At 40.9% G+C, this 26,874-nt stretch overlaps 2 protein-coding genes across 2 annotated transcripts; both read right to left on the bottom strand.

Moving 5' to 3' along the window:
* On the bottom strand, window positions 1-1,669 carry LOC143103434 (NACHT, LRR and PYD domains-containing protein 1 homolog). Its single transcript, XM_076267214.1, has 2 exons — window positions 873-1,669; window positions 1-707 (listed from the first exon to the last, which is right to left on the bottom strand). Exons 1-2 carry the CDS (start codon window positions 1,633-1,635, stop codon window positions 415-417), a joined length of 1,056 nt encoding a protein of 351 aa, XP_076123329.1. The 5' UTR covers window positions 1,636-1,669; the 3' UTR covers window positions 1-414.
* Window positions 1,660-26,864, bottom strand: LOC143103426 (GTPase IMAP family member 8-like; the record flags this gene model as incomplete). The annotated part of the gene is made up of 8 exons (XM_076267207.1): window positions 26,167-26,864; window positions 24,778-25,485; window positions 19,932-20,639; window positions 17,554-18,228; window positions 17,106-17,213; window positions 10,157-10,291; window positions 2,265-2,427; window positions 1,660-1,900 (listed from the first exon to the last, which is right to left on the bottom strand). Coding segments are annotated over exons 1-8 (3,348 nt in total), but the record flags the coding sequence as incomplete, so codon positions are not given.
* Between the last annotated feature and the right edge of the window lie 10 nt (window positions 26,865-26,874).

Genomic DNA, 26,874 nt, shown 5'->3' with positions numbered 1-26,874 from the left:
TCCACTAACAAGGGACAATAGAAGAGAAAAGATTGGATTGCCTTGAGCTTACTGATCTATAAAGAACACTTCTTGCACACACAGTTCATGTTGTCAGTTCATGTTGTCATGTTGCCACTTGTGCATGGGAACCACCAATAACACCCCCCCACACACACACACACACACAAACATACACACATTTACACCCACTCTCTCTCTCTCTCTCTCTCTATACACTTCTTTATAGATCAGTGGGCAGAGCTTACAGGAAGAAAGGAAGGCTCTACCACATTGGTTCACACATGCATGATGTGCATCAGTCCTCTTCCCTTATAATGATGATGACATGACCATTCAACTCTTTTCTAATTTCACAGTCCTCACCACATGCACCACACAAACGTTCCACCGACAGCATGGGAGGGTCTCTTCCTACACGCGTTCAGAAAGGTTCTGTGCTTTCTTGATAAGGTCTTGATAAAGGTAATTATCTAGTTCTTTAAGGAGGGAGAGCATGATGCCACACGCTTTGTCCCCCTTTTTCATAATCATGTCGATGAGGGAGGTCACCTGGTCCTGCAGCACACTGGTCCTCTGCTGGATGACTTCTTTTTCAATCCTGTTCAACACAGGAGGCTGATGGGATTCAAGTCTTAACACCAGACCTTTCAGTACGCCTTCTGATGTCCTCTCGATGAGATCAAGACGAATACAGGACAGTCGATCTAGGAAGAGATCATCGAGGCTCAAGATTTTAAAACCTCTTTTGATGCCAGTGTCTCTACTCAGCCTTACTTCAACACGATTAAATAAGGTAAAACAAACAAACAAAAACTTATTTTTTATAAATACACAATCAGTGGTTAAAAAGGTTGTGCTGAGTGACGTACCTTTGTTTGACATGGAGGCCATTTTCCCTTCTTCCTCATCAACCCTGGCAGTTCTTCTTGTATAAGCCGCTTCTCTGGGTATCACATCTCGGGAATGTCTGGATGCTCCTGACGGCATTTCATGACTGCGTGCCATTTCTCCAGTCTCACCATATTCAAAACGTTCCAATGTCGCTTTCCATATGGACTTGCCATCACTGAGTATCTCCAAATCAAAGGAGTCCTCTGCATTGTCAACGACCACCCGAAATAAGTCAGGAGGTCTGATGTATTTTAGGGTGATCTCCGATGGGGAGATCTTAGCATCACAGGGGGATGCCTTTAGGCTAAACTTTGTGTTCATCCAAATGGGCATGTCTGGTCGATGTGTTATGATCTCCTTTGCATTTTGGGTCCTCACCAAATCCTTTTCAACGGCCTGAATCATGGAAGCATCCCGTGGCACAACGTATGTGAGTAGAACCAGGGGCGTCACTCTGGTCCGGTAAATTAACACATCCAGATGGGCTTTCATTGGGATTCCAAATTTCACCAGGACTTCTGTCAGTGAGAAGGAGGGCTTGAGGAGCTTTGCGTGGAAGCGGGTCAGTTCACATTTCTCTAGAGTCACACTGCTGTTGACCCCATGCAGAACTCTCACAGCCTCTCTAAGAGAGGAGTCTGAACCTTCCAGACAGGCAAAATGGGGCAGATGAGCCTCCAACAGTTCACCTGAGAGCACTTTGATGTCCATCAAGGGACCAATTGGCTCATACTGCAACATGGCAAGCTCTGCTCTGAATACATGGGGGTCATTAAAGTGATACTGTAGAGAGACTTCAACCGCACACACCCAGCGCAAACCAGACACTGTGCACTCAAAACTTCCTGGTGGAGAGCTGTGTTTATACACTGGGACTCCTGTCTCCATGGAAACAGAGGGTTCCATCAGAATCCAGTGTGAGGTGTCTTCAACATCTTCACAGGATTTACAGCAGTTTGTTGGTCTGTAATACATACACTGAGTTTCACCAGCTGAAATGTCCAACCTTTAAGAAAGGAGATCATCATCATCAATACTTTATTCAGGACACAATAAACACTCCATAACACAACACAAAACATAGTACAAGACAGACACATACAAGACAAACCACATACAATACAAATAACAACAGTCAGAATTCCTCAATGAACAAAGACATGTTCAGATATTAGGATATAAGCATTAAATGTTTGTCAAATAAAGAGCTGCCATCGGAAACATCAGCCTTCATATCACCCACAACAAAGAAGCACAATGGAAGACAAGCCAATCTATTTAGATTTTCATCCACCAATAATTCTGGGTGCAACTGTACATAAAACCTTTTTTTAATGAATGTATGAGAAAGTAAATCTAAATCTTCATACTCAGCCATATTATCAGACAGTCCTCTCATGTCTGTCCTCCAGTCAGCATTGTCTACAGAATCCAAATCCTCTTGGTCCAGAAAAATGTTTTCTGAGGAATCGTCCCTAATGACTTCAGGCCCATGTGAAACATTTGACAGTTCTAGATAAAACACTTTATCACCTGTGAAAATAAAAGGCATATCTCAATAAAAAAAATAAGATGGCTGAAATGTGCTCAGTGCTCCACCACCCCCATAACGTCTACACTGATGATACTTTTGGCAATTTAGATTTGAGAGGCTCAGTCTGAGTAACGGTCCAGTGATGTTGGAAGGGAGAGGTCTGGCCACACCTTTACCCCACCACCCAATAGTTTAGTTCATGTTCAGTTTTAGAACAATGGGACTGGAGTTTGTGTTAAAACCTGGACATTGTGTACAGATACGGACTGGTACAGTAAAATGAGATGTTTTCCATAATGTATATGTAAAAAGAGTGGCGATGTATTGTATCCTGTGTATGTATGATGAAATAACAAAAGGAATATTGAATATGCCGTACCTGGTCATGGTATCGCTAAATGGACTGATAGAAAGCATAACGTCGGGGCAGTTGCAGGGGTTTCATGTGGGCACATTTACATCTTAGTGAGATCACTTCAACTGTGCCTGTATAGCCCTTTTCACACAGAGATCATGCAAAATTTGCGGGAAGAGGAGACATCTTTTTGCAGCATTGTGTGTCTGAAAACTAGTTGAAAATGTGCCGGCCTGCTGATTTGCTCACATGATCCGGCATTTTGGGGAGGCAGGAGGCAGGATCAGCTAGCAAATTAAAACGTGACGTGCAACAGGGGGCGTGTAGAGTGATAGTCATAGTAGGCCTTATTATGCGTGGGCCTCCAGATGCAGCAAGTGTGTGTGATTTCCAAAACCATGGGGAGAGAACCGACTGCACTTTGGTTAGTTGCTGCAGACATTTGTAGTACCCTAAAAATGAAAGTGAAGTTGCTTTGCTTTGCTGTTGCTTAGAATGTTAGATTCTTGCGATCAATGTCTTCAGACAATAAAAAGTAATTTGGAAGGGAAATTGAAGAGAAGAATTGCCCCCTGCATTGGCTGTGATGCCCCTTTGAAAATCGGAGGTTCACAGGCTACTGTGGCCTTGGTGCACGCTTCTTTCAATATTCTGCTTTACGTCCGAGTAGCGATTTTTATTTAGCCTATAGCCTGGCAAATTAAGCTTAGCATTCACAGCGCAAATTAATTTAGTCTTACACAGTGGAGAAAGTGAGAAAGCGCACGGCAAAAAAGAGAGTGCGTCCAAATTAACCCATTCTTTGCTGAACTACTCGCGAAGTAGCCTACTCATCACACAGACATCACATGTATCACACAAAAGAGCTTTTAAGTTTATGTCCATGTTCGGCATATGTTTTTCTTTTAGTCAAGCAGTGAGTGGTATGGGGAAATGTTGACACAAGTCAGTGAGACAGAAATATTCTTAATCTGAAATATTTCTGTTCCTCTGTTTTTCCTTTTTAAAGTTACACATCAATTCAATTTCAGGACATGGGTTATAACGATTCTGTTGCCATTGTCAGTCTTATACAATATTATAAAAAAAGTTCACCGAACCTGTTGGAGAAGCATAAGCCAAGGGAAAAAAAATCAAGTTTGGAGATGATCCAACAGGGAGGAACTCAAAGTATTTTCTTAACATGATAGTGAAAGGGAAACTTGGCTGAAGCCTGCCTCTGAGTGTCCTTCTGGTTTAAATGAAGAATCTGTGGTTCATGTTGTCTGCAATTCACTTATTTCATTTTTCATTACAACATAAGTAATGCATTAATTGCCTAGTGATGTCCTAAATGAGCCTACGATTTGTGTTAGCCTATGATTAATGTGGAACATGGGCTCTAAGCAAAGAAATGGAGATGATCAGCACCTTTGCTCACCAAAAAAAGACAACATGTTTGTAGAAGCACAGCCACATGCACTCAAAAAAGGTAATTTCTGTCAAAAAACATGCAGGCTACATGTTTTCTCCAAATAAATTCATGGTGATGTCATGTTTTTCTTTTAGCCAAGCATTGAGTGGTATGGAGTAATGTTGACAAAAGTCAGAGAGGACGCAGGACACTATTTTTTAATTTGATTAAAACACAGACACTTTACTCAGTTATGCTACACTCTGGGGGCATGAACATGGGGGCTTAAGGGGGTACTGTAATGTGACAATGATCAGCAGCACCGGAGCTCCACAGTCCTGCTCACCCTGTGTACACGTCTCACTTTTGCTACAATACAGAGTCATACCACATGCAGAAGTTTTTAGACAATACTGCAATTGTGGGGTGCATCAGGGATGGGCAGGAGGAGGAGTACAGGAGCCTGGAGGAGGACTCTGTGCAATGGTGCAAACTCAACCACCTACAACTCAACACAAGATGGTGGTGGATTTCCGTAGGTCTAAGCCCGCTCTGCTGCCAGTCCCCATCGAGGGGGTCAATGTGGAGGTGGTAAACATTTACAAGTATCTGGGGATAGACCTGGACAATAAACTGGACAGGTCAGTCAACACTGAAGCACTCTACAACAGAGAGCAGAGCAGGATGCACTTCCTGAGGCTGTGGTCCTTTAATGTCTGCAGCAAGCTCCTCTGGATGTTTTACCAGTCTGTTGTTGTCAGCGTCCTCTTCTATGCTGAGGGATGCTGGGCGACTGCAAAGGCTGGTAAGGAAAGCTGGCACTGTTGTGGGAGCTGAAATGCCTATTGTGGGATTGTTGTAGCGACTGTTTGTAGCGTGTGTAGCTGCTCTTACGCTATCTTGCTTTTTTCACGTAATCTATTCACTTAGACCAGTGGTTTTCAAAGTGGGGGCCAGGGCCCCCTTGGGGGCCGCGAGGGGGTGCCAGAGGGGCCTCAGCAAGTTGGATGGAAAAATAAAAGCAACAAATAAATACATTTGAAAAATACAATGCCATTATAATAATTTGTCGCATATCTGAACATTATATTTTCCATGATAATAATTGAGAATAATAGTAGAGTGATAGCTCTCATATAGCAGAAAGCCCCAAATGCAATTTTTACACACGGTATGCTCCATCGCGAAGTGCTTGTGGCTAAAATAATTATTAGGATTAGCTTAATGTATTTTTACATTTGCTGTAGTATTGTTGATGGGTTTAGTAACACATCAAGGGGGTCCTTGGCCAGAACCTAGTGGTATTTGGGGGGCCTTGTCGTGGAAAAGTTTGGGAAGTTTGGTAAAACTCTACTCTTAACCACCTGTGTAGCCAATTCACTTAAGTGGTGGTATGAGCATTCATTCACTGAAACTACCCGATAACGTTGGTAGCAAAGCTCCGCTTCAACCTGTCGGAAGGCTATTTAATTATTTAACAGCATTTAATAGAACTACGTGTATTCTTGCAACTTCCATAGAAACCTACTGTAGCAGAGACTGTATAATAAAACTGTCTAGCATTGAGTAGGCCTCTGAGTTTAGTCAAATTTGAATATAACGTGGCCAAAAGCTATTGTAGCCTTATTAGTCTTCCTATTAACAGGGTATATCCAGAAATTCTTAAGTTGAATTTAATACCTTTTAATACCTTTTTTAATACCTTCACAATATTGTTTAATACCAACACGACTTCGAGCTGCAACTAGCGGCAACCTTTCGAAATTCAGTGTTTACTAATTATAAAGTAACAGATTACTGTCATTTTTGTTACTTAACTTTCTGAGTAAGAAAGTGTAGCAATGCTTACAATTCAAATCAAGTATCTTATTACAGTTACTGTATACTTTGTTCCTTTTTTGCTTCAATAGAAACACTGGCCTATACACAATTATTTGTTATTTAATCCTAACCCAAGATAAAAAAGTTATTTCATTGTTATGTGTAGGAAGAGCACATACCACTTCTCCAGCACCACACTCTTTCTTTCACTATCATTCTATCTCAATCAAGACAAAATGACAAATAAAAATAAGAAAAGGTATACTGGACTTTCTTCTAAAAAGACCCACGACCATACGCAGTACACACACACACACACCCTTGCTGTCTCATATAATTTGCCAGTCAAGGTATCACATTCAAAAATAGGCTGTCACATTTTACAAAAATACCAATTATTAATTGGGTGCTCCTGGAGAATATGGGCCCCATGTGATAAAATACTTTTGGGCCTGCATGCTCCCTGTGATGAAATTTTTGAAAAATAACCCCTTAAATGGTGACTTCTGGGGAATTTTGTGGAAACTAATTGACAATTTGACTTAAAATATATTATATTATAATATATTGATAGCATATTATTATACAGCCTATACAAACCTACACAGGTTCTTATATTCAACTAATTTTAAGCAAGTCTATTGGGACTTTGATCTCATCACATACTACATCAAGGGAGTAACCCTATAGCTCCTGAGCAAGCTTTGAATAATGTAAAGGTAACACCTGTTAAACTAACCTTAACATGACATTTACTGAGGGTAGAAAATGTTAAATCTTATAGCCTAAACCTTATCTTATAGCCTAAACAAAGCAACACTGTCAGGCCTATCAGGCCTGTAACCTCTATTCTGTAGTCAAGGCAGGGGTAGCTCATTGCAAATAACCCCTTATAACATGTGCATATGTTTACATGTTAAATTCTGTTTTTTTCCCCTTTCATTTTATTATATATTTGTTTGAATGAAAATGCCTTCTGCCTTTATGGGGACTTTTAATTTGAAAATGGTTTATTGTGATACTGTATGTAGGCTAGGCCTAGTTTAGGCTATGTCTGCTGCTCTTACAGCCTGTGTCATTGAAAACGCGATGTCGCAAATGATTACTTTTTTGGATGACAATGACAGCTGGTAGCATAGACTTACTGATAGCTTTAATGACGCATATTTATGTGGAGACAGTAGCCCTACGTGGCCGATGAGCCAGGCAGTCGACTCTGCCACCTCTGATTACGTCCGCCCATTCTTGTTTGCAGGCTAGTAGACTCCAGAGCGGTAGAAAAACGGCTCTGGTAGACTCCATATGTGACCTGACGGCATTCACTCCCATCCAGGGGCATTTATTGTCTTTTTACAGACGTGGGAATAAGCCTCTTGGCTGTTGCCAACTAGCCTAAGCCAGTCTTTGAATCTCGAGTCCTCTAACCAAATGTCCGAAAAAATTAAATTTCCCATGACATCGTCAATGGTAGCGAACTTTTGGCAAAAGTTTAGGCAGTAAGCCAGCCGTATATCCAGTTTGAGCATAGAGTTTGAGGGGGTGCTAAAAGTTTTTACCGCGAACGCACACTGACATATCGCTCAGGTCCTACTCGCACAAATAAATAATATAATATAAATAAATTCACGCAAATTTTAGGAGATAGGCCTGCACTTAACACAAATGGAAAACATCATAGTTAGTGGTTCGAAAATTTAATACCTCATCAGATGACGTTTGTTACTTTTTAATACTTTTAAATGGCCTTAAATTTGACTAATTTCATTTACTACCTTTTAATACTTTTTACAACCCCGCGGACACCCTGCTATTCCGATTTTGTGCCCAGGGCCCGAGGTCATGATAATCCGGCCATGCATACACATTAACAGGTAGGGGGAGACAAAACTAAGAGTCCAGAGAGGTATTCCATCAACCTCGCTAATGAAGGCGGCGCTTGACAAACATAGCCTGGCTTGAACTAGCATAGAATTTCACTTGGGGCTGAAGCCATTCCATTTCAAGCGAGGTTTAGGTCAGCTTCATCTCTGCTCGTGCATGAGGTAGAAAAGTAGACCAAAACATATGTTGTAAAATGAAGGCAATACTAGATGATTTCTGTTCGATTTCTGTTCGACAAGCGTCATCTACAGGATTTTCATTGAAAGTCATCAAATGTAGCCAGACAAGCCTGACGCACATGAAGATGTAGGGTCTGGGAACTTATCATTGGCAGTGCTAAATCCGAGGGACGGGATAAATGATTGTCTTTCAAATTTCCTCTGCACGCAATAGCATAGCGCTACATGACTCCAATGCATTTTTCCACCAGCAATGCTAATGTAGTTGGCTAGTTGATCAAACTTTTCACAATTTAAAAAAAGCTTAACTCGAGTCATGATTTAAAGACCGCTGCAACATCCATCTTGTCAAGTAGCAGGAAATTCACGCGTAACTGTCGCCGACTCTATACATGATGTGATTGGCCTGATAGAAGTTTCATTTTGAGCCGCCTTCATTAGCGAGGTTGATGGAATACCTCTCTGGACTCTTAGTTTTGTCTCCCTACCTGTCAATGTGTATGACTTTGTTTTGTTGACCTGGCCATGTGCTGTAGTCATGTGCCTGTTGCCAAGCCCATGTCCTTATTTGGGTAACCAGAGACTTTCTAATAAGAAGACACAGCACTCAAAAAATCCTCCAAAGAAATGCATGGGGTTAGTTTGGAACGCCAATATGGCCGTTGTCTACACATATCCCACCCCTTCCTCGGCAAAACGTCGACATGTGAATACATTGAGCCAATCATGTGGTGTGATGTGAATACATTGAGCCAATCATATGGTGTGTTGTGAAGACATCGTGCCAATCATGTGTTGTGAACTAGCCACTGAAGCAAGATTGGTGTCGTGAAACTTTGCACACACGCATTTCTGCCGAATAGGATGCCCGATGAGTGCCCAAAAAGTGTTGCAATATGGCTGCGGAGTGGAGAGACTTGCCTAAAAGGACATTGGGGTAATTTCCTGTGTTTGTTATTTTCCCTCCATTTTGTCTGTTCACCTGTCTCTCATTGTGCCAATCAGTTAGGGTATTTAAACCCTGCCTTTTTTTGTCGAATTGTCACAGTTTATGCTGTATGTTGCCTGACCAAGCCAACAGAGAGTTGCTAGACTACCCTGGCTGCAAATTACATTTGCTGCTAAGGTATGTCTAGATTTCTAGGCTAATCAAATTGAACATCGAGATAAAAAAATAGATAGTTGCCTATATGAATTGGAGAATAATTTAATAATGGTGAGTATCCTGGATCCATGAAATAACTAGCCTTTAAAAATATCTGCCTGCCTCTATGGGAATTTAACATAGGGGTGTGAATATTTACTGTATGACCCCTGTATTTTAAGGAAGAACATTTATTTATTTAAATATGTAAGGGATAATGTATAGAAAGCCGGTCATTATTGGAAAATAGGTCCCGACAGGGCGAACCGGACCCCGACGCGCAGCGGAGGGGTCTTGTTCCGCCCTGAAGGGACCTATTTCCCAATAATGACTGGCGTTCTATAATCCCGCTTATTACACGGCTACTTGCCAAAACGAAACAATGAACTCCCCACAATATGACTCTTTAGCCTACATAGCCTAGGCTATAGCCTATTTGTTACCGTTTCATCGTGGCTTTTGCTGAGTAACAAATAGTTCGCTGAACTTGAATCAAACATTCTTTAGAACACAGCTGCCGTCTGCAACCGTCTGCTTTCGCTTTTGAATTAAGTTCCAGTCCTTGCATAGTGATATGAAATACGGGCACAAAACCCATTTTCCTTGACAGTGGTCTGTTATACTTAGCAACGGTCTGTTATTGAGAATTAGCAGACCACCAAATGTTCCTAAGGCCTATTCAAGTGAATGGAGCATTTTGCAGCATTATGAAGAGCCGTGTAATAAACATTATTACTTCACAAAGAAAACTGATGTCCTTAAATGTTGGATATTTCCTCATTTTTATTACTTAAGGCATTAAGATCAATTTCCAAAAGATGATTTTATATTCCTCTTTTTAGTCAACTAGCATGAGTTTATATTTTTTAGCAGACAATTTTGTCCAAAATCGACTCACATTGTACTGTACATTGACCCAAACCCCAGATCAAAACACACCAGAGTGGTAACTCACCTCTCCCTTCAGTGCTGCCCTGATAATTCCACTCAGTGTTTATGGACTCCTGGGAGCCCCATTCAGCAGAAGGTGTGCCATAGCCTGAGCCGTATGTGCCATAGCCTGAGGATTCCGATCTGTCATCTCCGCCCACTGAAACAGAGTATAAAACAGTATAACACCATGTGCAGTACTCGAAGTGGGCCGGTACTCACCGGTACACAGTATGGGCACTTCTATATTTTACTCTGCCATGTGTAATGTCCGCCAAAAAATCAATTCATACTCCACATTCCATAAAAGATGGGGGCAGTATACCTCCAGAAAGTTAGTTGGTCTACCCTAGAGTAACAACCGAGAAACGTGTATTGCAGTTTGGCTGGCGGTTATGTTGCCCGCATACCGCCTCCAATGGCCAAACTGGAATTATGACACCTGTCGGGCTGTGGCTAGTAATTTAGCATGCTAATTCAGGTTGATATCTCTGCAGCACTATACCTTGTCATTTTTTTAATGACATCATCGCCCTTATTTCTTCTCATTCTTTTGATGCGTGTATCTCATTTTTTGGATATTTTTACCTCAATTCTTACACATGGCACCTTTAAGGGATATTCCACCATTTGGGGAATTACACTCATTTTCCACCTCCCCTCAAGTTAAACAGTTGATTGTTTCCTTTCTCCAGTTCATCCAGCCGTTCTCGGAGTCTGGCGATTACCACTTTTAGATCAGACCATTAGGATTTCGCCTGCTAGCATCACGCTTAAAAGTGACTAAGATTTCTGGTAATTTTCCCCATTTAAAACTTTTCTCTTCTCAAGTTAGAAAGTGTTTAAAAACTATTGTGTGTTAATGGGAACACACTGGATAAGCTTGAAAGCAGAAAAACGTTCGATTAGGTTACTTGCCGTTGCTCCATGACCTGGCAGAGTGTGTGCATCCATGGCAAGCTGTTTTAACGTTTAAAGGCCAAAAATCAGATACTGTATGGCAAGCAATTTGCAATTAGAATTATGCCTAGAAGCAATGGAGTTACAGATATTGATAATATAGTGAAATATAGTTACATTTCATGTACAAAATTGTCTTATCAATTGAAAAAAGCAATTCAGTGTTTTCAAACCAATGGCATTTTGTTCCCTTTATTTTCTTCTCGGAGTACATCAGAATGCTTTATTTACATGTTGAGCCTGACGAGCCTCACATTAAAATTTAGGGTCTGGGGACTCACCGTTCACAGTGCTCACTCTGAGGGGCGGGATAATTGGTTGTCTTTCAAATTCCCTCTGCACGCAATAGGATAGCGCTACAACTCATGAGTCCCATGCGTTTTCCCTCCAGCAGAGCTAGTTGGCTAGTTCAAACTTAAAAAAAAAAAAGCTTAACTCGTGTCACGCTGTTTGCCAAGTAGCAGGGAATTCACGCCAAACCATTTCAACTCTGCCATCAATCATTATGTTAAGCCCGCCTAACGACTCTCTACACAATGTGATTGGCCCTATCGAAGTTCAATTTTTCCAGCTCGCAAGCCAACGGAGAGTTGCTAGACTAGCCCGGGCAGCAAATTAAATTTGAGATAGATCTAGATTTCTAGGCTACCCAGACCCCCCTACAAGGGTTAACTTTGCAAATATGTCATCTTTTTCCGCCCGTCTCAGTTTGCAGGTCTGTAAATAGGACTAAGCAGTAAGCACACTGTGAGTCATCACCAATATCTCTTAGGCCCCTATTTTGCACCCTGGCGCATGGCGTAAAACTCGTTTTCCACCCGGCGCAAAGTTTTCTTATTTTGCACGTCTATTTTTTAAACAATGCGCCCAGGGGTGTGGTAATTAACAACCTAGGGAGAGGCCTAGCGCATTGTCTAAAAATCGCTATTGTACACCACCTAAAATGCATTACGCCCAGGGTAGGAATTTCACGGCGGCCACAACGGCCATGGCCGTCGTTGCCCCTTGCATTGGCTGTGATGCCCTTTTGAAAATCAGAGTTTTACAGGTGCCCCCTTCTTTCAATATTCTGGTTTGCGTCCGACTAATAGCGTATTTTATTAGCCTATGGCCTGTCAAAATAATCTTAATTTAGTCTTTTACGCAGTGGAGAAAGTGACAGCGCACGGCAAGAAAGAAAGTGCGTCCAAATTCACCTATTCTTCTCAGTTGAACTACTCGCAAAGTAGCCTAGTCATCATACAGACATCACAGGTATCACATCACATGAAAGAGCTTTTTCTCAGCATTTAAACGATGTTAGCCGCTAATTGCTTTGGTGAACGGTTCGCAAGACAAGTAAATTATATGATTAAATTGAATCATAAATTCTAGGTTCTGCACCTATCTCCCTACCCATTCATCTCGGTGGAATACTTCACGAACCCTTCGTTCAACACATGACAAACCATATATCAAAATAAACAGCAGACCTTACCGAACACAAAGGTGTAAAGCAGTCCCCTGTACAGTTAGCCGTTCCAGAGTATTTGCAGCAAATTTCGACATGCATGTCTCCAATTTTGGGCTTTAAGTTTCACAATGTGTTTACATTTTTCTACATGATTTCATAACAGGCCAAATACAAAATAAATGTTACAAATATCGCCTAGATATCGGTAAATATTAAAATCAGAGGATATACAGCAGGATAAGAGTTTTTGAAAGTAGCGTTAATGATCACAAAATGCTAAGCATGCATCTAGGCTATGAGTTTCTTAAAGCTGAGCTGTGCTTAAATTGTTTAATACATGATTTCATAACAGGCCAAATATAAAATAAATGTTAAATATAACATTTGTTAAATATTTACATATCTGTAAATATAAGATGATTAGATGATTTACAGTTCTATGCAGGCTTGGAATTTCACCATTCTGAGGGCAAGGCCACTTGGCCTTCAGTTGGGCATATTTGGTGGGGGGCACAAAGGCCACATGTCAGGGCACCAAGGCCAAAGTTAACTATACAGTAGTAGGCTATAAAAATTATCAAAGTTGTATTTAGCCTATTCGTTGCAGTAGACCTGCATCACTGTATGAAACATTACAAAAACATGAAACATGACATATTACATAGAACTCATCATATAAATCATCTGATCATCTAATATTTACAGATATCTATGCTATATATAACATTTATTTTATATTTGGCCTGTTATGAAATCATGTATTGAACAATTTAAGCACAGCTCAGCTTTAAGAAACTCAAATAGCCTAGATGCATGCTTAGCATTTTGTGATCATTAAGGCTACTTTCACAAACTCTTAGTCAGCTGTCCTCTGATTTAGGCTACCAATATCTAGGCGATATTTGTAACATTTATTTTGTATTTGGCCCGTTATGAAATCATGTGGAACAATTTAAACACATTGTAAAACTTAAAGCCCAAATTTGGAGACATCCATGTATGTCGAACTTTACTGCAAATTCAAAACTGGATTACTCTGGAACGGCTAACTGTACAGGGGACTGCTTTACACCTTTGTGTTCGGTAAGGTCTCTTGTTTATTCTGATATATGGTTTGTCATGTGTTAAAAGAAGGGTTCGTAAAGTATTCCACCGAGATGAATGGGTAGGGAGATCATGGGACGCAAAACCTTCAGTAGAATGTATGATTCACTTGAATTATATTATTTACTTTTCTCGCGAACCGTTCAACACAGCAATTATCGGCAAACATCGTTTAAAAGCTGAGAAAAAGCTCTTTCATGTGATACTTGTGATGTCTGTGTGATGTCTGGGTGAATTTTGACGCACTTTCTTTTTTGCGCTGTCACTTTCTCCACTGCGTAAAAGACTAAATTAATTTGCGCTGTGAATGCTAAGATAATTTTGACAGGCCACAGGCTAAATAAAAATCGCTATTAGTAGGACGCAGAATATTGAAAGAAGGGGACACCAAGGCCACCGTGGCCTGTAAACCTCTGATTTTGAAAGGGGCCTCACGGCCAACCCAAGGGGCTACGACGGCCATGGCCGTCGTGGCCGCCGTGAAATTCCTACCCTGGTTCTATATAATATGTTTCATACAGTGATGCAGGTCTACTGCTGTGAATAGGCTAAATACAACTTTGATCATTTTTATAGCCTACTACTGTATAGTTAACTTTGGCCTTGGTACCCTGACATGTGGCCTTTATGCCCCCCACCAAATATGCCCAACTGAAGGCCAAGTGGCCTTGCCTCTAAAATGGAGAAATTCCAAGCCTGATTACGCCAAGAGAAATAGAGAGAGAAACCTGGTCAGAAGTCTATGGCGAGTGGTTTATGTTATTTTAAGAGCGCATTGTCAACAACAGTCATATTGGTGGGTGCACAACGCACCATCCTTCTATCCTCCATGAACGCACACCAGCGCACATCCATGCAAAACATTAGAAATTACACGATTAGGCTACAATGGGAAACACAATTAGAATAAAGATATTACGAAATACATCTCACAATGCATTTGCAAATTGGTAATGACGGTTAAAAGTGATTAGGCGAGAGCACAGCTGAAGACGCACTATCACGAGATATAATAAGCAACTCTGCAGGATAAACGTTATTTTATTCAGTCATTCGAAAAATTTTAGGGTAAGTGTTGCTTTTTCCAGCCTATGTTTTTGATGGTAACCCATTGTCAGTCAATAGTGAAAGTAACTTACTGCGTATAACTGCCTTGTCGTTGACTGACACCATGGTGAAGTTAGTTTCACTTTGCCAATGAGTTCAAATAATAGATGAGTGCAAATGCTTAAAGGCTATGCTAAGTTTTAGTAAAGCATGGTTTAGTGGAATGACTGTTCCATACGGTCTCGCAAGCAGACTCCTTCAAATGTCAGACTGTCAAAATACTGATGCATTCTTTGATGTTGTGCTTTGCACCGTGAAAGGGAATGACAGATGTCATTCTCATTGGTTTAAATGATGTTACGCCCCAATCACACCCATGACTGATTAAGAAACCTAGGAACACCTTGTTGCGCCATGCGCTCAACGTTTGATAACGAAAACACTCCCATTGTGGACTGGACATCCTACTAAATTTGAATAAGCGTTTGACTAGTGACGATGCGCTTTAAGCCCTCTTTACACTGAGAGACTTTAGAAAGATTTGCAAAGATTTGGAAAAGATTTTTGAAAGACTACAGTCTCAGACCCTCTCACATCTAAAGACAAGTAGTAGAGTTTTAAGTCACATACTATGATTTTGCAATGACTAGGGATCTTGCCGGGTCACTATTTACAAGACTGCAACTAGATTCTTTTAAATTATTACCATATAATTATCATGCAATAGATAAACAGGAACTGAAATTATAGTCTCAAAGTCGTATTTTCGTGTTTCTGCAGCATTGTTTCATGCGTGACATTCCTAACCGATAGAGTTGTTCTGTCACGTGGAAGAGCCGACTAAATATGTATAAGAAATGACAAATATAAGAATAACAAATAATCATACAGCTGTCGCCTACTTTGCCCCTTCCTGTTTGGTGTTGGAGAGAGAGAAGTCATGGTTTTTATAGTTCACTATTTGCATGAGCCACGACTAGAAAGACTTGCGATAATATCAAACATGTTTGATATTGTCGTAACGGCAAAACTAGAAAAGGACTAATTCCGACTGACTTAAAACTGCTAAGATTGGCACCTTACACTTAACGATCTAGTTGACGGGAGCGCGCTCCCATGATTTCTGTCCGACTTTGGAAATGTAGTCGCTGACTGTGAAAACATACCAAAATCGTACAATGTAAGGCCGCCATTAGACTGTAATGATAGGGCCCTTAGTATCTTTTATTCACTGTAAGAATGAAGAATATAGTAGCCTATTTGATGTATCGATACTAGCTGATACATTCACTGATAATCGATACACCGCAAATCACTGTAAGAATGAAGAATATAATAGCCTATTTGATGTATCGATACTAGCTGATACATTCGCTGATAATCGATACACCGTACGATATATGTGAATGATGAGTACCGGAACCTTTTTTTCTCCACTTCAAGCACTGACCATTTGAAATACAGAATTTCCACTGCAAGCAGTTCTAATTTCCCACCACATTTCTCAAGTGGCAACACATGGCAACTCAGTCAGCCGGCATCTCAGTGTGGACTTTGAAGTCTGCTTGGTGCATAGTGGCCTTTCTTGTTTTATATCCTTGCAGAAATTTCAGGTTTCTGGCGAACAGTTAGCGCAAATTTGTGGCAAGGTCATACTTTCACATGCAAATTTAGGTTTCTGGCAAACAGTTGTTAACCTTTAGCAATGTTGCAGCAAATGTGCATCAAATGTGTGTCATATACTGGCAAACTTCTTGCTGTTAAAAAATAGCAAGGAATATACCCTAATGTAACATTTTTGAGCCTTAACATCAGACTATCAGTCTGACTTATATTATGGTGTAACTCTAATAAACAGAAAAAAGAGAGCTTGTGTGCGGATATTCCTTGCTATTTTTTAAGGTATTACTTTTCACCTACTTTTTGATTTGCGCATGTTACGTTTGTTGGGAACTGGTTTGTTGCCAGAACTTGCTTGCTGGAAGTTTGCCTATAGCGGCCAACACTGGCAAACTTCTGACAATATTTTCCAGTGAACTCATTTGTTTTACCGCAAATCACTCCCAATTTTTCTGCAAATCTACCGCAAACATTTCATTTTTGTAAGGGTATTTATCAGCATTGCCACAGCAGTGTCTCCTGATCAGTTTATGACTAACTGGTACTGTACCTTTTTCTAAACAGCCTGATTGAGAGCAGCATACACACTGTTTTATTTTTAAAAGACATCCTTTGTTTTGTTTTGTCTATCTATCTCTTGCAGTTACTAGCCTGGGTGTTCCCATGCTGCCTATGCAGTTACAGCATACATTATGCGTTATAGCTACAGTATCATTCCTAAATGCTGGCACTACTCCTCCTGGTCACACTGGCATTATGTATTTTTCACAGAGAGTAATTTAGTACTCACTCTCTGGGGGAGTTTTCATGCTTCCCTGTAGACTCAACTCTTCCAATCGTGCTGCAGCCTTATCAATGTCTCTGTTCTGGTCATCTGTTCTATTCCGTTTCAGCAAATCTATAAATAAAACATAAAAACAGTTAATTTAGTAGTGTAACTAACAAGATAAGAGGTCCTATATTTTCTCATAATTTCTTAGCTACAGTAGTGGTGACTAAGCTTGGGTATCATAACATAAGCACAGCACTCTAACAATTGCATTGAGTTGATAAAATGAATAGATTACACAGATAGATCATACAAATAGGTATCATATTTTTTCAGTCAGTTTCATGACTTTTTTAGAAAAATCAGCATTCCAAGTTTCATTCAAATCTGTGGTGATGCAGTCCAAAAGTGTGATGATTTGACACAGAATGACCCATTAATTAAGTGGGGATACTGTGTCATAACGCACCTCTGAAGAGAATCGCCCATCTTGTCCCCTTCTTGTCCCTTTTATCCTTTTCCTCTTCTTTTGGTTTCTCTTCTTGTGGTCTTTCATAGTGAGCTCCTCTGTTTCTTACCACCATCTGTTCTATTTTCTCCAGCAGCTCTGTTACTTGTGTATCATCAGTCCAGTCCTTGTTGTTGAGGACATGATATCTGTTCCCACATTTCCCAAGGATCCACTCCAGGGTTTCTCCTTCACTCTCAATGTACTGTTCAATAGATGTGTCTCCCAGCCAGTCTCCATTGGTGAAAAGGACAATTGTGTGACTCCAAACATGTTTACCAAGAAGTTCCAAATGGTCCCTGACACTTTTTGCGTAGGCCTCTGTGAAAGTAAAATCTACACGTATGACTAGAAGGACTGCATGCGGTCCTGGAGGACAAAGAGACACACTTTGGACAATGTCCTGTTTGGTTTTCCAGGAAGTGTCTCTGAGGGTCTCATTTCTCCCCCACCCTGGTGTGTCCACTACAGTGACCTGTCTGCCTGCTACTTCTCTCTGTCTCTTTATATACCGAATTGTTCTTATCTTCAAGTCAAACTCCTCTCTGCCCAGGATGGTGTTTCCTGATGAACTCTTCCCAGCATCATAATATCCCAAAAGCACAACCCTCACACTTGAGAAGAATGGAGCATCACCTGTTGAGAAATAGAAAAATGCATCACTGTATAAGAGGTTGGCAAGTTGACCGTTGGCAACCACCACGGTAGTAACAGATGAGTGTGTCACTACTGCTAACTCCACTAACCCATACTGGACAACACTGGCTGCAGTGATATTTTTGTCCAACAGAGGGCAGTGTAGTGGTATTTATTGTTATGGTATGATAACGTTTAGATTAATGGGTATAGTCACGAGCCCAGTTCATATATTTTAATATGAATTAATATATAGAGTACAAAAACACATTGGGCCTTTTCTTAGACCCAGCACAATTTTTGTGAACGATGCACTTTCCATGTCCCTGTCAAAATAACAACAGAGGATTCAAACAAACACCAAACACACTCATGCTCCACTCTTCATACTAAAAAAGAACCCACTGAGGAAAGAAACATACTAATTGTGGTAATATTAATGAAATATTTCAAAACAATTAATAATGCCATTTACAATATAATATTTCCACATAACATTAGATTAAATTAGATTAGATTCAAAATCAGTACAGAGACAACGAAATGGGGCAGCCGTGGCCTACTGGTTAGCGCTTCGGACTTGGAACCGGAGGGTTGTTGGTTCGAATTCCGACCAGTAGGCACAGCTGAAGTGCCCTTGAGCAAGGCACCTAACCCCTCACTGCTCCCCGAGCGCCGCTGTTGTTGCAGGCAGCTCACTGCGCCGGGATTAGTGTGTGCTTCACCTCACTGTGTGTTCACTGTGTGCTGAGTGTGTTTCACTAATTCACGTATTGGGATAAATGCAGAGACCAAATTTCCCTCACGGGAACAAAAGAGTATATATACTTATACTTATACTAAATGTAGTTAGTGTCTAACCAGAAGTGCAAAAAAGCAGTTTATGATCTATAGTGCTATAGTGCAGTGGTATGATTCACAGTAGTGATATGTGTAGTGTGTTAGCAATACCATTATGAGAGCAGAATAAATCTGGATATGCAGTATGAACAATATAGACTCAGCATATAAAAAATACCCCCCCCCAATGTTTCCACTTTTACTGATTCCCAGAGTGCCAGCAATCTAGATCATTGTTGACAATTTTTGTAGAGCCACAGCGTATTCTATGTTATAGCTATGGACACATACTTTGGCTCGTTTGTAAGGTGAGACTTTAAGCTCTCAGTGGGTACAAACCGTTTATTTCTACATGCCTCCGTTCCTGAGAAATCCCAAGCTAAACAGTGGCTAGTTTTCATCAAAATCCCTGTTTTTTTTTCTAGAAATGGAGATTTAGTGCCTTTTAGGAAATTTGAGGTGTTGCCTGTAAAGTGTCCGGGAAGTGACCTAGCGAGACCTGGCGAGACTGCCACCTATTGATAAACCCACGAAAATAAATGGCCTGGTTTTGACCTGCCATGCATGCGTCATTGATTCGACCCAAAGCGGCAACCATCAAAAGCCGAGTTATGATCAAATGTCCAGATAAAATGTCCAGATCGTGCATTTTCATGAGTTTTTGATCGTCATCTATTTCAGTTCACATAAGGTGTGTTAGAGTGTCTATTTTTGTAATTTAGAAAAAAAAGCTAAAAACGCTATATATATTTTTGTTTTTGGCACTCCACGCATGGGAACAAAAAAAACACAATATTGCGTCTTTGGCACTCAAAGTGTTAATATCAATGAAAGTCAAATTACATTAAAATCAATATACTCACTTCCTGAGAATTGAAAAGCAGATCTCTGCTTGTAGACACACATCTGTGTGTCCTCTGCTCTCTGCATCTGCTGTTTTCTCCTCTCCTTCATTTCTTCAACTCTCTTTCTGTCCATCTCATAGTAACATACTCTGTTTACAGAGATGACTTCCTCCATCTTCTCCATCAGCTCTGTGATCTGTGTTCTGTCACTTTTGTCCTCATTGTTGAGGACATGATATCTGTTCCCACATTTCTCTACCAGATATCTGAGGTGTTCTTCACTCTCAATGTACTGCTCAATGGTTGCGTTTCCCAGCCAGTCTCCACGGGTAAACAGCACCATGGTGTGACTCCAGACTCTGTCACTGAGAAGCTCCAGGTGTTCTTCAATGTTTCTAATGTCATCCTGCGTGAAAGAATGATCTACTTGTACAAGCAGTAAAAGAATGTGAGGTCCTGGAGGACACAGAGACACACTAAGCACAATCTCCTGTTTAGTGAGCTCAGGAGTGTCTTTGAGGTTGATATTCCTCCACCATCCTGGAGCCTCGACTACAGTGACCTGTCTGCCTGCTACTTCTCCCTGTCTCTTCACACACTGAGCTGTTCTTCTCTTCAGGTCAAACTCCTCTCTGCCCAGGATGGTGTTTCCTGATGAACTCTTCCCAGATGTTCTGTATCCCAGCAGCACAACTCTGAACTCTGACTGGTGGGATACTTTTCCTGCTAAATAGAATTAATAAATAAGTTGTACATGTGCTATGTTGTCTTTTAAACAATTTTTATTTTAAACAGTCATATTGTATTGCCATGGTGATTAATATGAGAGCGTACACTGATTCCTATCATGCAATGTGGTCACTCATCTCTGGTTACATTACGTGGGGCAGCCATGGCCTACTGGTTAGCGCTTCGGGCTTGTAACTGGAGGGTTGCCGGTTCGAACCCTGACCAGTAGGCACGGCTGAAGTGCCCTTGAGCAAGGCACCTAACCCCTCACAGCGCCGCTGTAGCAGGCAGCTCACTGCGCTTGGATTAGTGTGTGCTTCACCTCACTGTGTGTTCACTGTGTGCTGAGTGTGTTTCACTAATTCACGGATTGGGATAAATGCAGAGACCAAATTTCCCTGACGGGATCAAAAGAGTATATATCAGGGTTCCTACACATTTTCCATTTCAAAATTTCCAAACTTCTCGGTAGATTTTTCTGACCATATTCTCGACATTGTGGCCACATCTGGTTTGGGATAACTCGGTGAAAACAAAGGTATGGACAACTGAAGTGAATTAAAAAATGACATTTAAAATTCGTCCATTTAGCTGAGTCATTTTTAGTTGTATCTTAGTTGTATCTTGACGATGGGGACTGACAGTTAAGCTACACAACAGTAGGAATGGTTCATTATGACCTGAGTGAATTGATTAGTACTGCAAATGCAATAGTCTGGAAACACAAATATTTCTCCATACTGTACCCTTGTTTCTTTTTTCCATACTTATCCAGACCTGGAAATTACTAAAATCAAATTCCATACTTTTCCAGGTTTTCCATACTGCGTAGGAACCCTGATATATACTTATACTTATTAAGAAACATAACACCATAATACATGACAAGACATGAGGAGATTTGGATTTAATCTTGCGAGCTAACTACCTAAAAGGCAATGTTTGCAATCACCACCAACAGCCCTGCTGGGACTGGTAAGATGTTGCCTATATGCTATCTGGTGCCTTTTGGTGATACAGCTAATAATAATAATAATAATAATAATAATAATAATAATAATAATAATAAGCTTTATTTGTATAGCACCTTTCATACACAGAATGCAGCTCAAAGTGCTTTACAGTTGGAGCATGTAACAGAATAATAGAGAAGAGTCATTATCAGTCGTTCCTCTCCGTTGCTGTGGCTGTTTATGATCCAATAAGCAAGATATCAGAAATACTTAGTAGTATAGTAGTATATTAGACTTTGCTAATAAATGCTTAGGCCCCGTTGATGCGGAATCTAAGCGGTTAGCCTTAGTATGATCTTAGTATGTGTTGTGATTGTATGACTTTACATACAGAGGTTTAAGAAACACAACAACCAGCAGCCTTAACCCTGTACAAGCACGCCATATGGTAACTGTGGCAAGGAAGAAACCTGCTCTATTGGCAGCAGTCAAATGTACAATAATCTGAACAAGTAGTCTACAAAATAATGAGTTAACTAAAGGCTCTCTTATGCAAGTATGTTTTCAGATCCCCAACATTCCGGGGAACCAGCTAAAGCGATGAAGACAGCGCTGCAACGTTGGAGGAAAGTACACATTGGTCGTAGTGTTATCCGATTGCGTCGAAGTCCAAAATCATTCAGAGTAAACATGGTCTAGTGTTATCCAATTGCGTGCAGTGAGATTTTTAAATGCATGCTTGTTGCCGCCCCTCGAGTTGGGCCATTACATTGTTCGTGGTCAGACCCTTAATCTTTCTAGATTATCAGGGTCTGGATTTTCCAGGCTAATATATAATGTTGCTATGTCATTCAGAACTTTGTAAGTAATTAACATAACCTTAAAATCAATTCTATAGGAAACAGGGAACCAGTACAGTTCAGCTAACACAGGGGTGATGTATTCTCTCTTCTTGGTCTTAGTTAAAAGTCTAGCAGCAGAGTTCTGTATGAGTTCCAATATGTTATATGTTTTTTGGGGAGACCAGTAAAACGTGCATTGCAGTAGTCTAGCCTGCTATTGATAAAGCCATTGATTCGTTTTTCCTGCATGCTGTTGAGTTAAAAAGGACCGCACTTTGGCAATGTTTCTCAGGTGGAAAATAGGCGGTCTGAGTAACTTTACTGATATGGGGCTGATATGGGACTGATACCGATGCTACCAACAGGCTTACAATGGGGGTGCCTCGGGCATCGGGCTAGCCATGCAAATAAATCACTATTTTACACCATTTACAAGCTCCACACTTCATTGATAGACTTCCGAGGGCCCTGACATTTAAAACAATACATTGAGAACTTTGAAAAAGCACAGGTAGTTTATTTACAAAACGATTTTTACAGACAGTACCTTCACAAAGTTTCCGGGCGCCGCCATCTTGAAACCTTGCGTGTCACGGGAAGTTGATTGACAAGAAAAAGGCGAAACTACAGATGTCTCGTTTTAAATATGTAACGCAGGGAACTGATGTTGTGCGCAAATTTCTTAAAATGTGCGGCGACAGGATTTCACTCATCACCGCTTCTAATATTGCTACGGTGTTCGCTGATGCGTGTGCGTAGGGGTCTGCATGTACATCCCCAACCGCCCACTGCGGTCTTCTGATGAGCGTCTGTTGTGTCGACTAGTCATAAACGCTAAGTCAAATTCAAGACTCTTTTCCTCAATGGTTCTATGTTGGAATGAGTTGCCCAGTGCTCTCCGTTATTGTGATAGTTTTAGGTCTTTTAAGAGGGGTCTATAGGCACATCTGTTCAACAGTTCATTAAGCGCTTCTTATGCGTTATAGTTTGTATAATATTGTTTTATTTTCATTAGGCTGTTGATTAATTGATTGTGTTTATTATTGATATTCTCCTTAAAGATGCCCTATGCAGGTCTGGTTATTCCTTGGCTGTTTCTGGGTTTTCGCCTGATTTGGGCTCGCATTTTTCACGACATAGCTCCCCCTGCAGCTTCGGTAGCAAGTGACCACTATGCTAAACCCCACTAGCTAGCCAGCTAGCCATCAAGAAACCAAGGTAAACACATACAGGACTCACAATAAAACGGTCGAGCAAGCATATTGTTCAAGAAACTATCAAATCACATTACAAAAACGAAGTTCACCCAAGCGTAGGCTACTTACAATTTCAACAGCAACAAAGCCAAGTCGGAGTCCGTTTTGCAGTCTTCTTAGAAACTACAATCTGACTACATTTTCGAGGCGCGTTTGGATACTTCCGCTGAGTTACATCCGGTTGTGTTCGGTCCGCGACCAGAAAGTTGCATATTCGTTTTTTCCGCGGAGAAGCACTAGGGGGAGACGAAGCACCCACCAAACGACCCAAAAAGTGTTGTAGAACCATCAGAACGACTCTCAACCTGCATAATTAAGGTCATTTGGGCTAAAATTGTTGCATAGGGCTTCTTTAATGAAGTCTTACCATGTTATTGTTTTTATATTATTGATTGAATGGACATTATTGTTTATTATTGCTTTTTTCCCTCATTTTCATTATTTATTTCATTAGGCTATTGATTGAATTGACATTGTTGTTTATTATTGCTATTCTCCTTATTAAAGTCTGACCAATATCTTCATTTATTCCCTGTTATATTGTTTTGTATTTGTATGCCGCTTTGGACAAAAGCGTAACCATAACTATAACACATACACTATCAAAATTAATTTATTCGAAGATAATATCAGTTGCAGTACCCTGAAACATTAGTAAAACAAACCATTATGTTACATAGTTAGCCTGGGTGTTCCCATGCTGCCTTGCGCGCGATTTGATTCACGCTGCTAAGGAAGCCTGGAGACCATGGAGCAAATTTTCGCCTGAGATAGGGAATGAGTTATGCACAGACGCATGTGATAGACATCCGTGGCACCCAATAAACGGATCTGGGCATTTTTTTTCAAATACGAGAAAATTAACGTTTGGTTCCCAGACCACGTCTCATTGAGAAGTGGTGGCGCTAGCCAGGCTATTACATAGTGCTAATTTCAAACTTCATTAATTTTGTTATTTCACTCAATTTACCATTGTCATAATTATTTATATATTCACAATTGTAATGTAATGCTTTATAACCTGGAGACTAAGATTGTTTGAGTCAATAAAAAGTGAGGGTTTTTCAGTACAAATACAACTCACGCTTCAGTGACTGGAGGTCTTGTCTTTGCCTCTCCACCTTCATCATTCTCTCTGTTGCTCTCTCTTCTTCTTTCTCCCTCCTCTCCTCCACTTCCTCCAGTCTCTTTCTGTCCATCTCATAGTGACGGCCTCCGTTTCCAGAGATAATTTCCTCCATCTTCTCCATCAGCTCAGTGATCTGTGTTCTGTCACCTTTGTCCTGATTGTTGAGAACATGATATCTGTTCCCACATTTCTCTACCAGATATCTGAGGTGTTCTTCACTCTCAATGTACTGCTCAATGGCTGTGTCTCCCAGCCAGTCTCCACAGGTAAACAGCACCATGGTGTGACTCCAGACTCTGTCTCTGAGAAACTCCAGATGTTCTTGGATGTTTCTAATATCATCCTGCGTGTAAGAATCATCTACTTGTACAAGCAGTAAGAGAATGTGAGGTCCTGGAGGACACAGAGACACACTAAGCAAAATCTCCTGTTTAGTGAGCTCAGGAGTGGCTTCGAGGTTGATATTCCTCCACCATCCTGGAGCCTCGATTACAGTGACCTGTCTGCCTGCTACTTCTCCCTGTCTCTTCACACACTGAGCTGTTCTTCTCTTCAGGTCAAACTCCTCTCTGCCCAGGATGGTGTTTCCTGATGAACTCTTCCCAGCATTTCTGTATCCCAGCAGCACAACTCTAAACTCTGGCCACGGGGATGAATTCCCTGCTGAAAAGAATATATACATATATTTCACATTATATGACTTTGTGGATTTTAATTAATTAATTAACCACCTTAAGTGCATACACCTTGTAAACACCACTTACAGCCCCACTGGTAAATGTTGGTGCATCTTTGGAGATACAGTTGACAGTGGCCTGACTGATGTGTAAACCTCAGTGTGTAAACTGATGTGTCTTTCTTTTTCACAAGGACTTACACCCTGTGGTGCACATGATCTAAAAAAAAATTTGAAGCTAAAAATAACAGGCAGATAAAATCTAGCCTATCAAATGTAAAGCAAATTTACAATGTTGCTACCCTGGAAAATCCAGAGTTCTTGCAAGAGCACAATTTGAATTGTCTCTGCGAGACACTCTGGCAAGGCAATGAGTAATGATGCACGTTACTTTTGTCACTTGTATTGCGGCGAGCCAATCACATTGGTGTATCTGATATAGGCCAGAGGCGAGCTAAACAGATGACAGTAGTGTTATCCAATTGCGTCGAAGTCCGGAATCAGTCAGTAAACATTGGTCGTATTGTGTTATCCAATTGCGTGCACTGAGATTTTCAAATGCTTGGTGCCGCCCCTCGAGTTGGCCCATTACATTATTCATCGGCCAGACCCTTAAGATTATTTAACTCAATAAAAATTGAGGGTTTTTCAGTACAAATATAACTTACGCTTTAGTGACTGGAGGTGTTGTCTTTGCTTCTCCACCTTCATCCGTCTTTCTGTTGCTCTCTGTTCTTCATTCCTCCTCCTCTCCTTCACTTCCTCCAGTCTCTTTCGGTCCATCTCAAAGTGACAGTTTTTGTTTCCTGCTACCATCTCATCTACTTTCTCCAGTAGGTCTGTAATCTGAGTAATGTCACCTCTATTGTTATTGTTGAGGACATGATATCTGTTCCCACATTTCTCTACTAGAGACTGCAGGGCCTCTTCACTCTCTATGTACTGCTCAATCGTTGTGTTTCCCAGCCAGTCTCCATGGGTGAACAGCACCATGGTGTGACTCCAGACAGCACCACCGAGAAGCTCTAGGTGTTCCTGAATATTTATTATTTTTTCAATTGTGAAAGAATCATCAATATCTATGACAAGTAGGACAGCATGTGGTCCTGGAGGACACAGAGACACACTGAGCACAATCTCCTGTTTAGTGAGCTCAGGAGTGTCTTTGAGGTTGCGATTATTCCACCATTCTGGAGCCTCGACTACAGTGACCTGTCTGCCTGCTACATCTCTCTGTCTCTTCACACACTGAGCTGTTCTTCTCTTCAGGTCAAACATCTCTCTGCCCAGGATGGTGTTTCCTGATGAACTCTTCCCAGATGTTCTGTGCAGCAGCAACACAATTCTGAGTTCTGGAATCCGTGCACAGTAAATGG

The sequence above is a fragment of the Alosa pseudoharengus genome, unplaced genomic scaffold (assembly GCF_046254945.1).
Source record: "Alosa pseudoharengus isolate Yale_2024_CS ecotype anadromous, Long Island Sound unplaced genomic scaffold, YU_APseudo_1.1 YU_APseudo_1.1_scf_40, whole genome shotgun sequence".
Lineage (NCBI taxonomy): Eukaryota > Metazoa > Chordata > Actinopteri > Clupeiformes > Clupeidae > Alosa > Alosa pseudoharengus.
The sequence above is the reverse complement of the archived record's forward strand: the minus strand, read 5'-3'. Positions and strand labels throughout refer to the sequence as shown.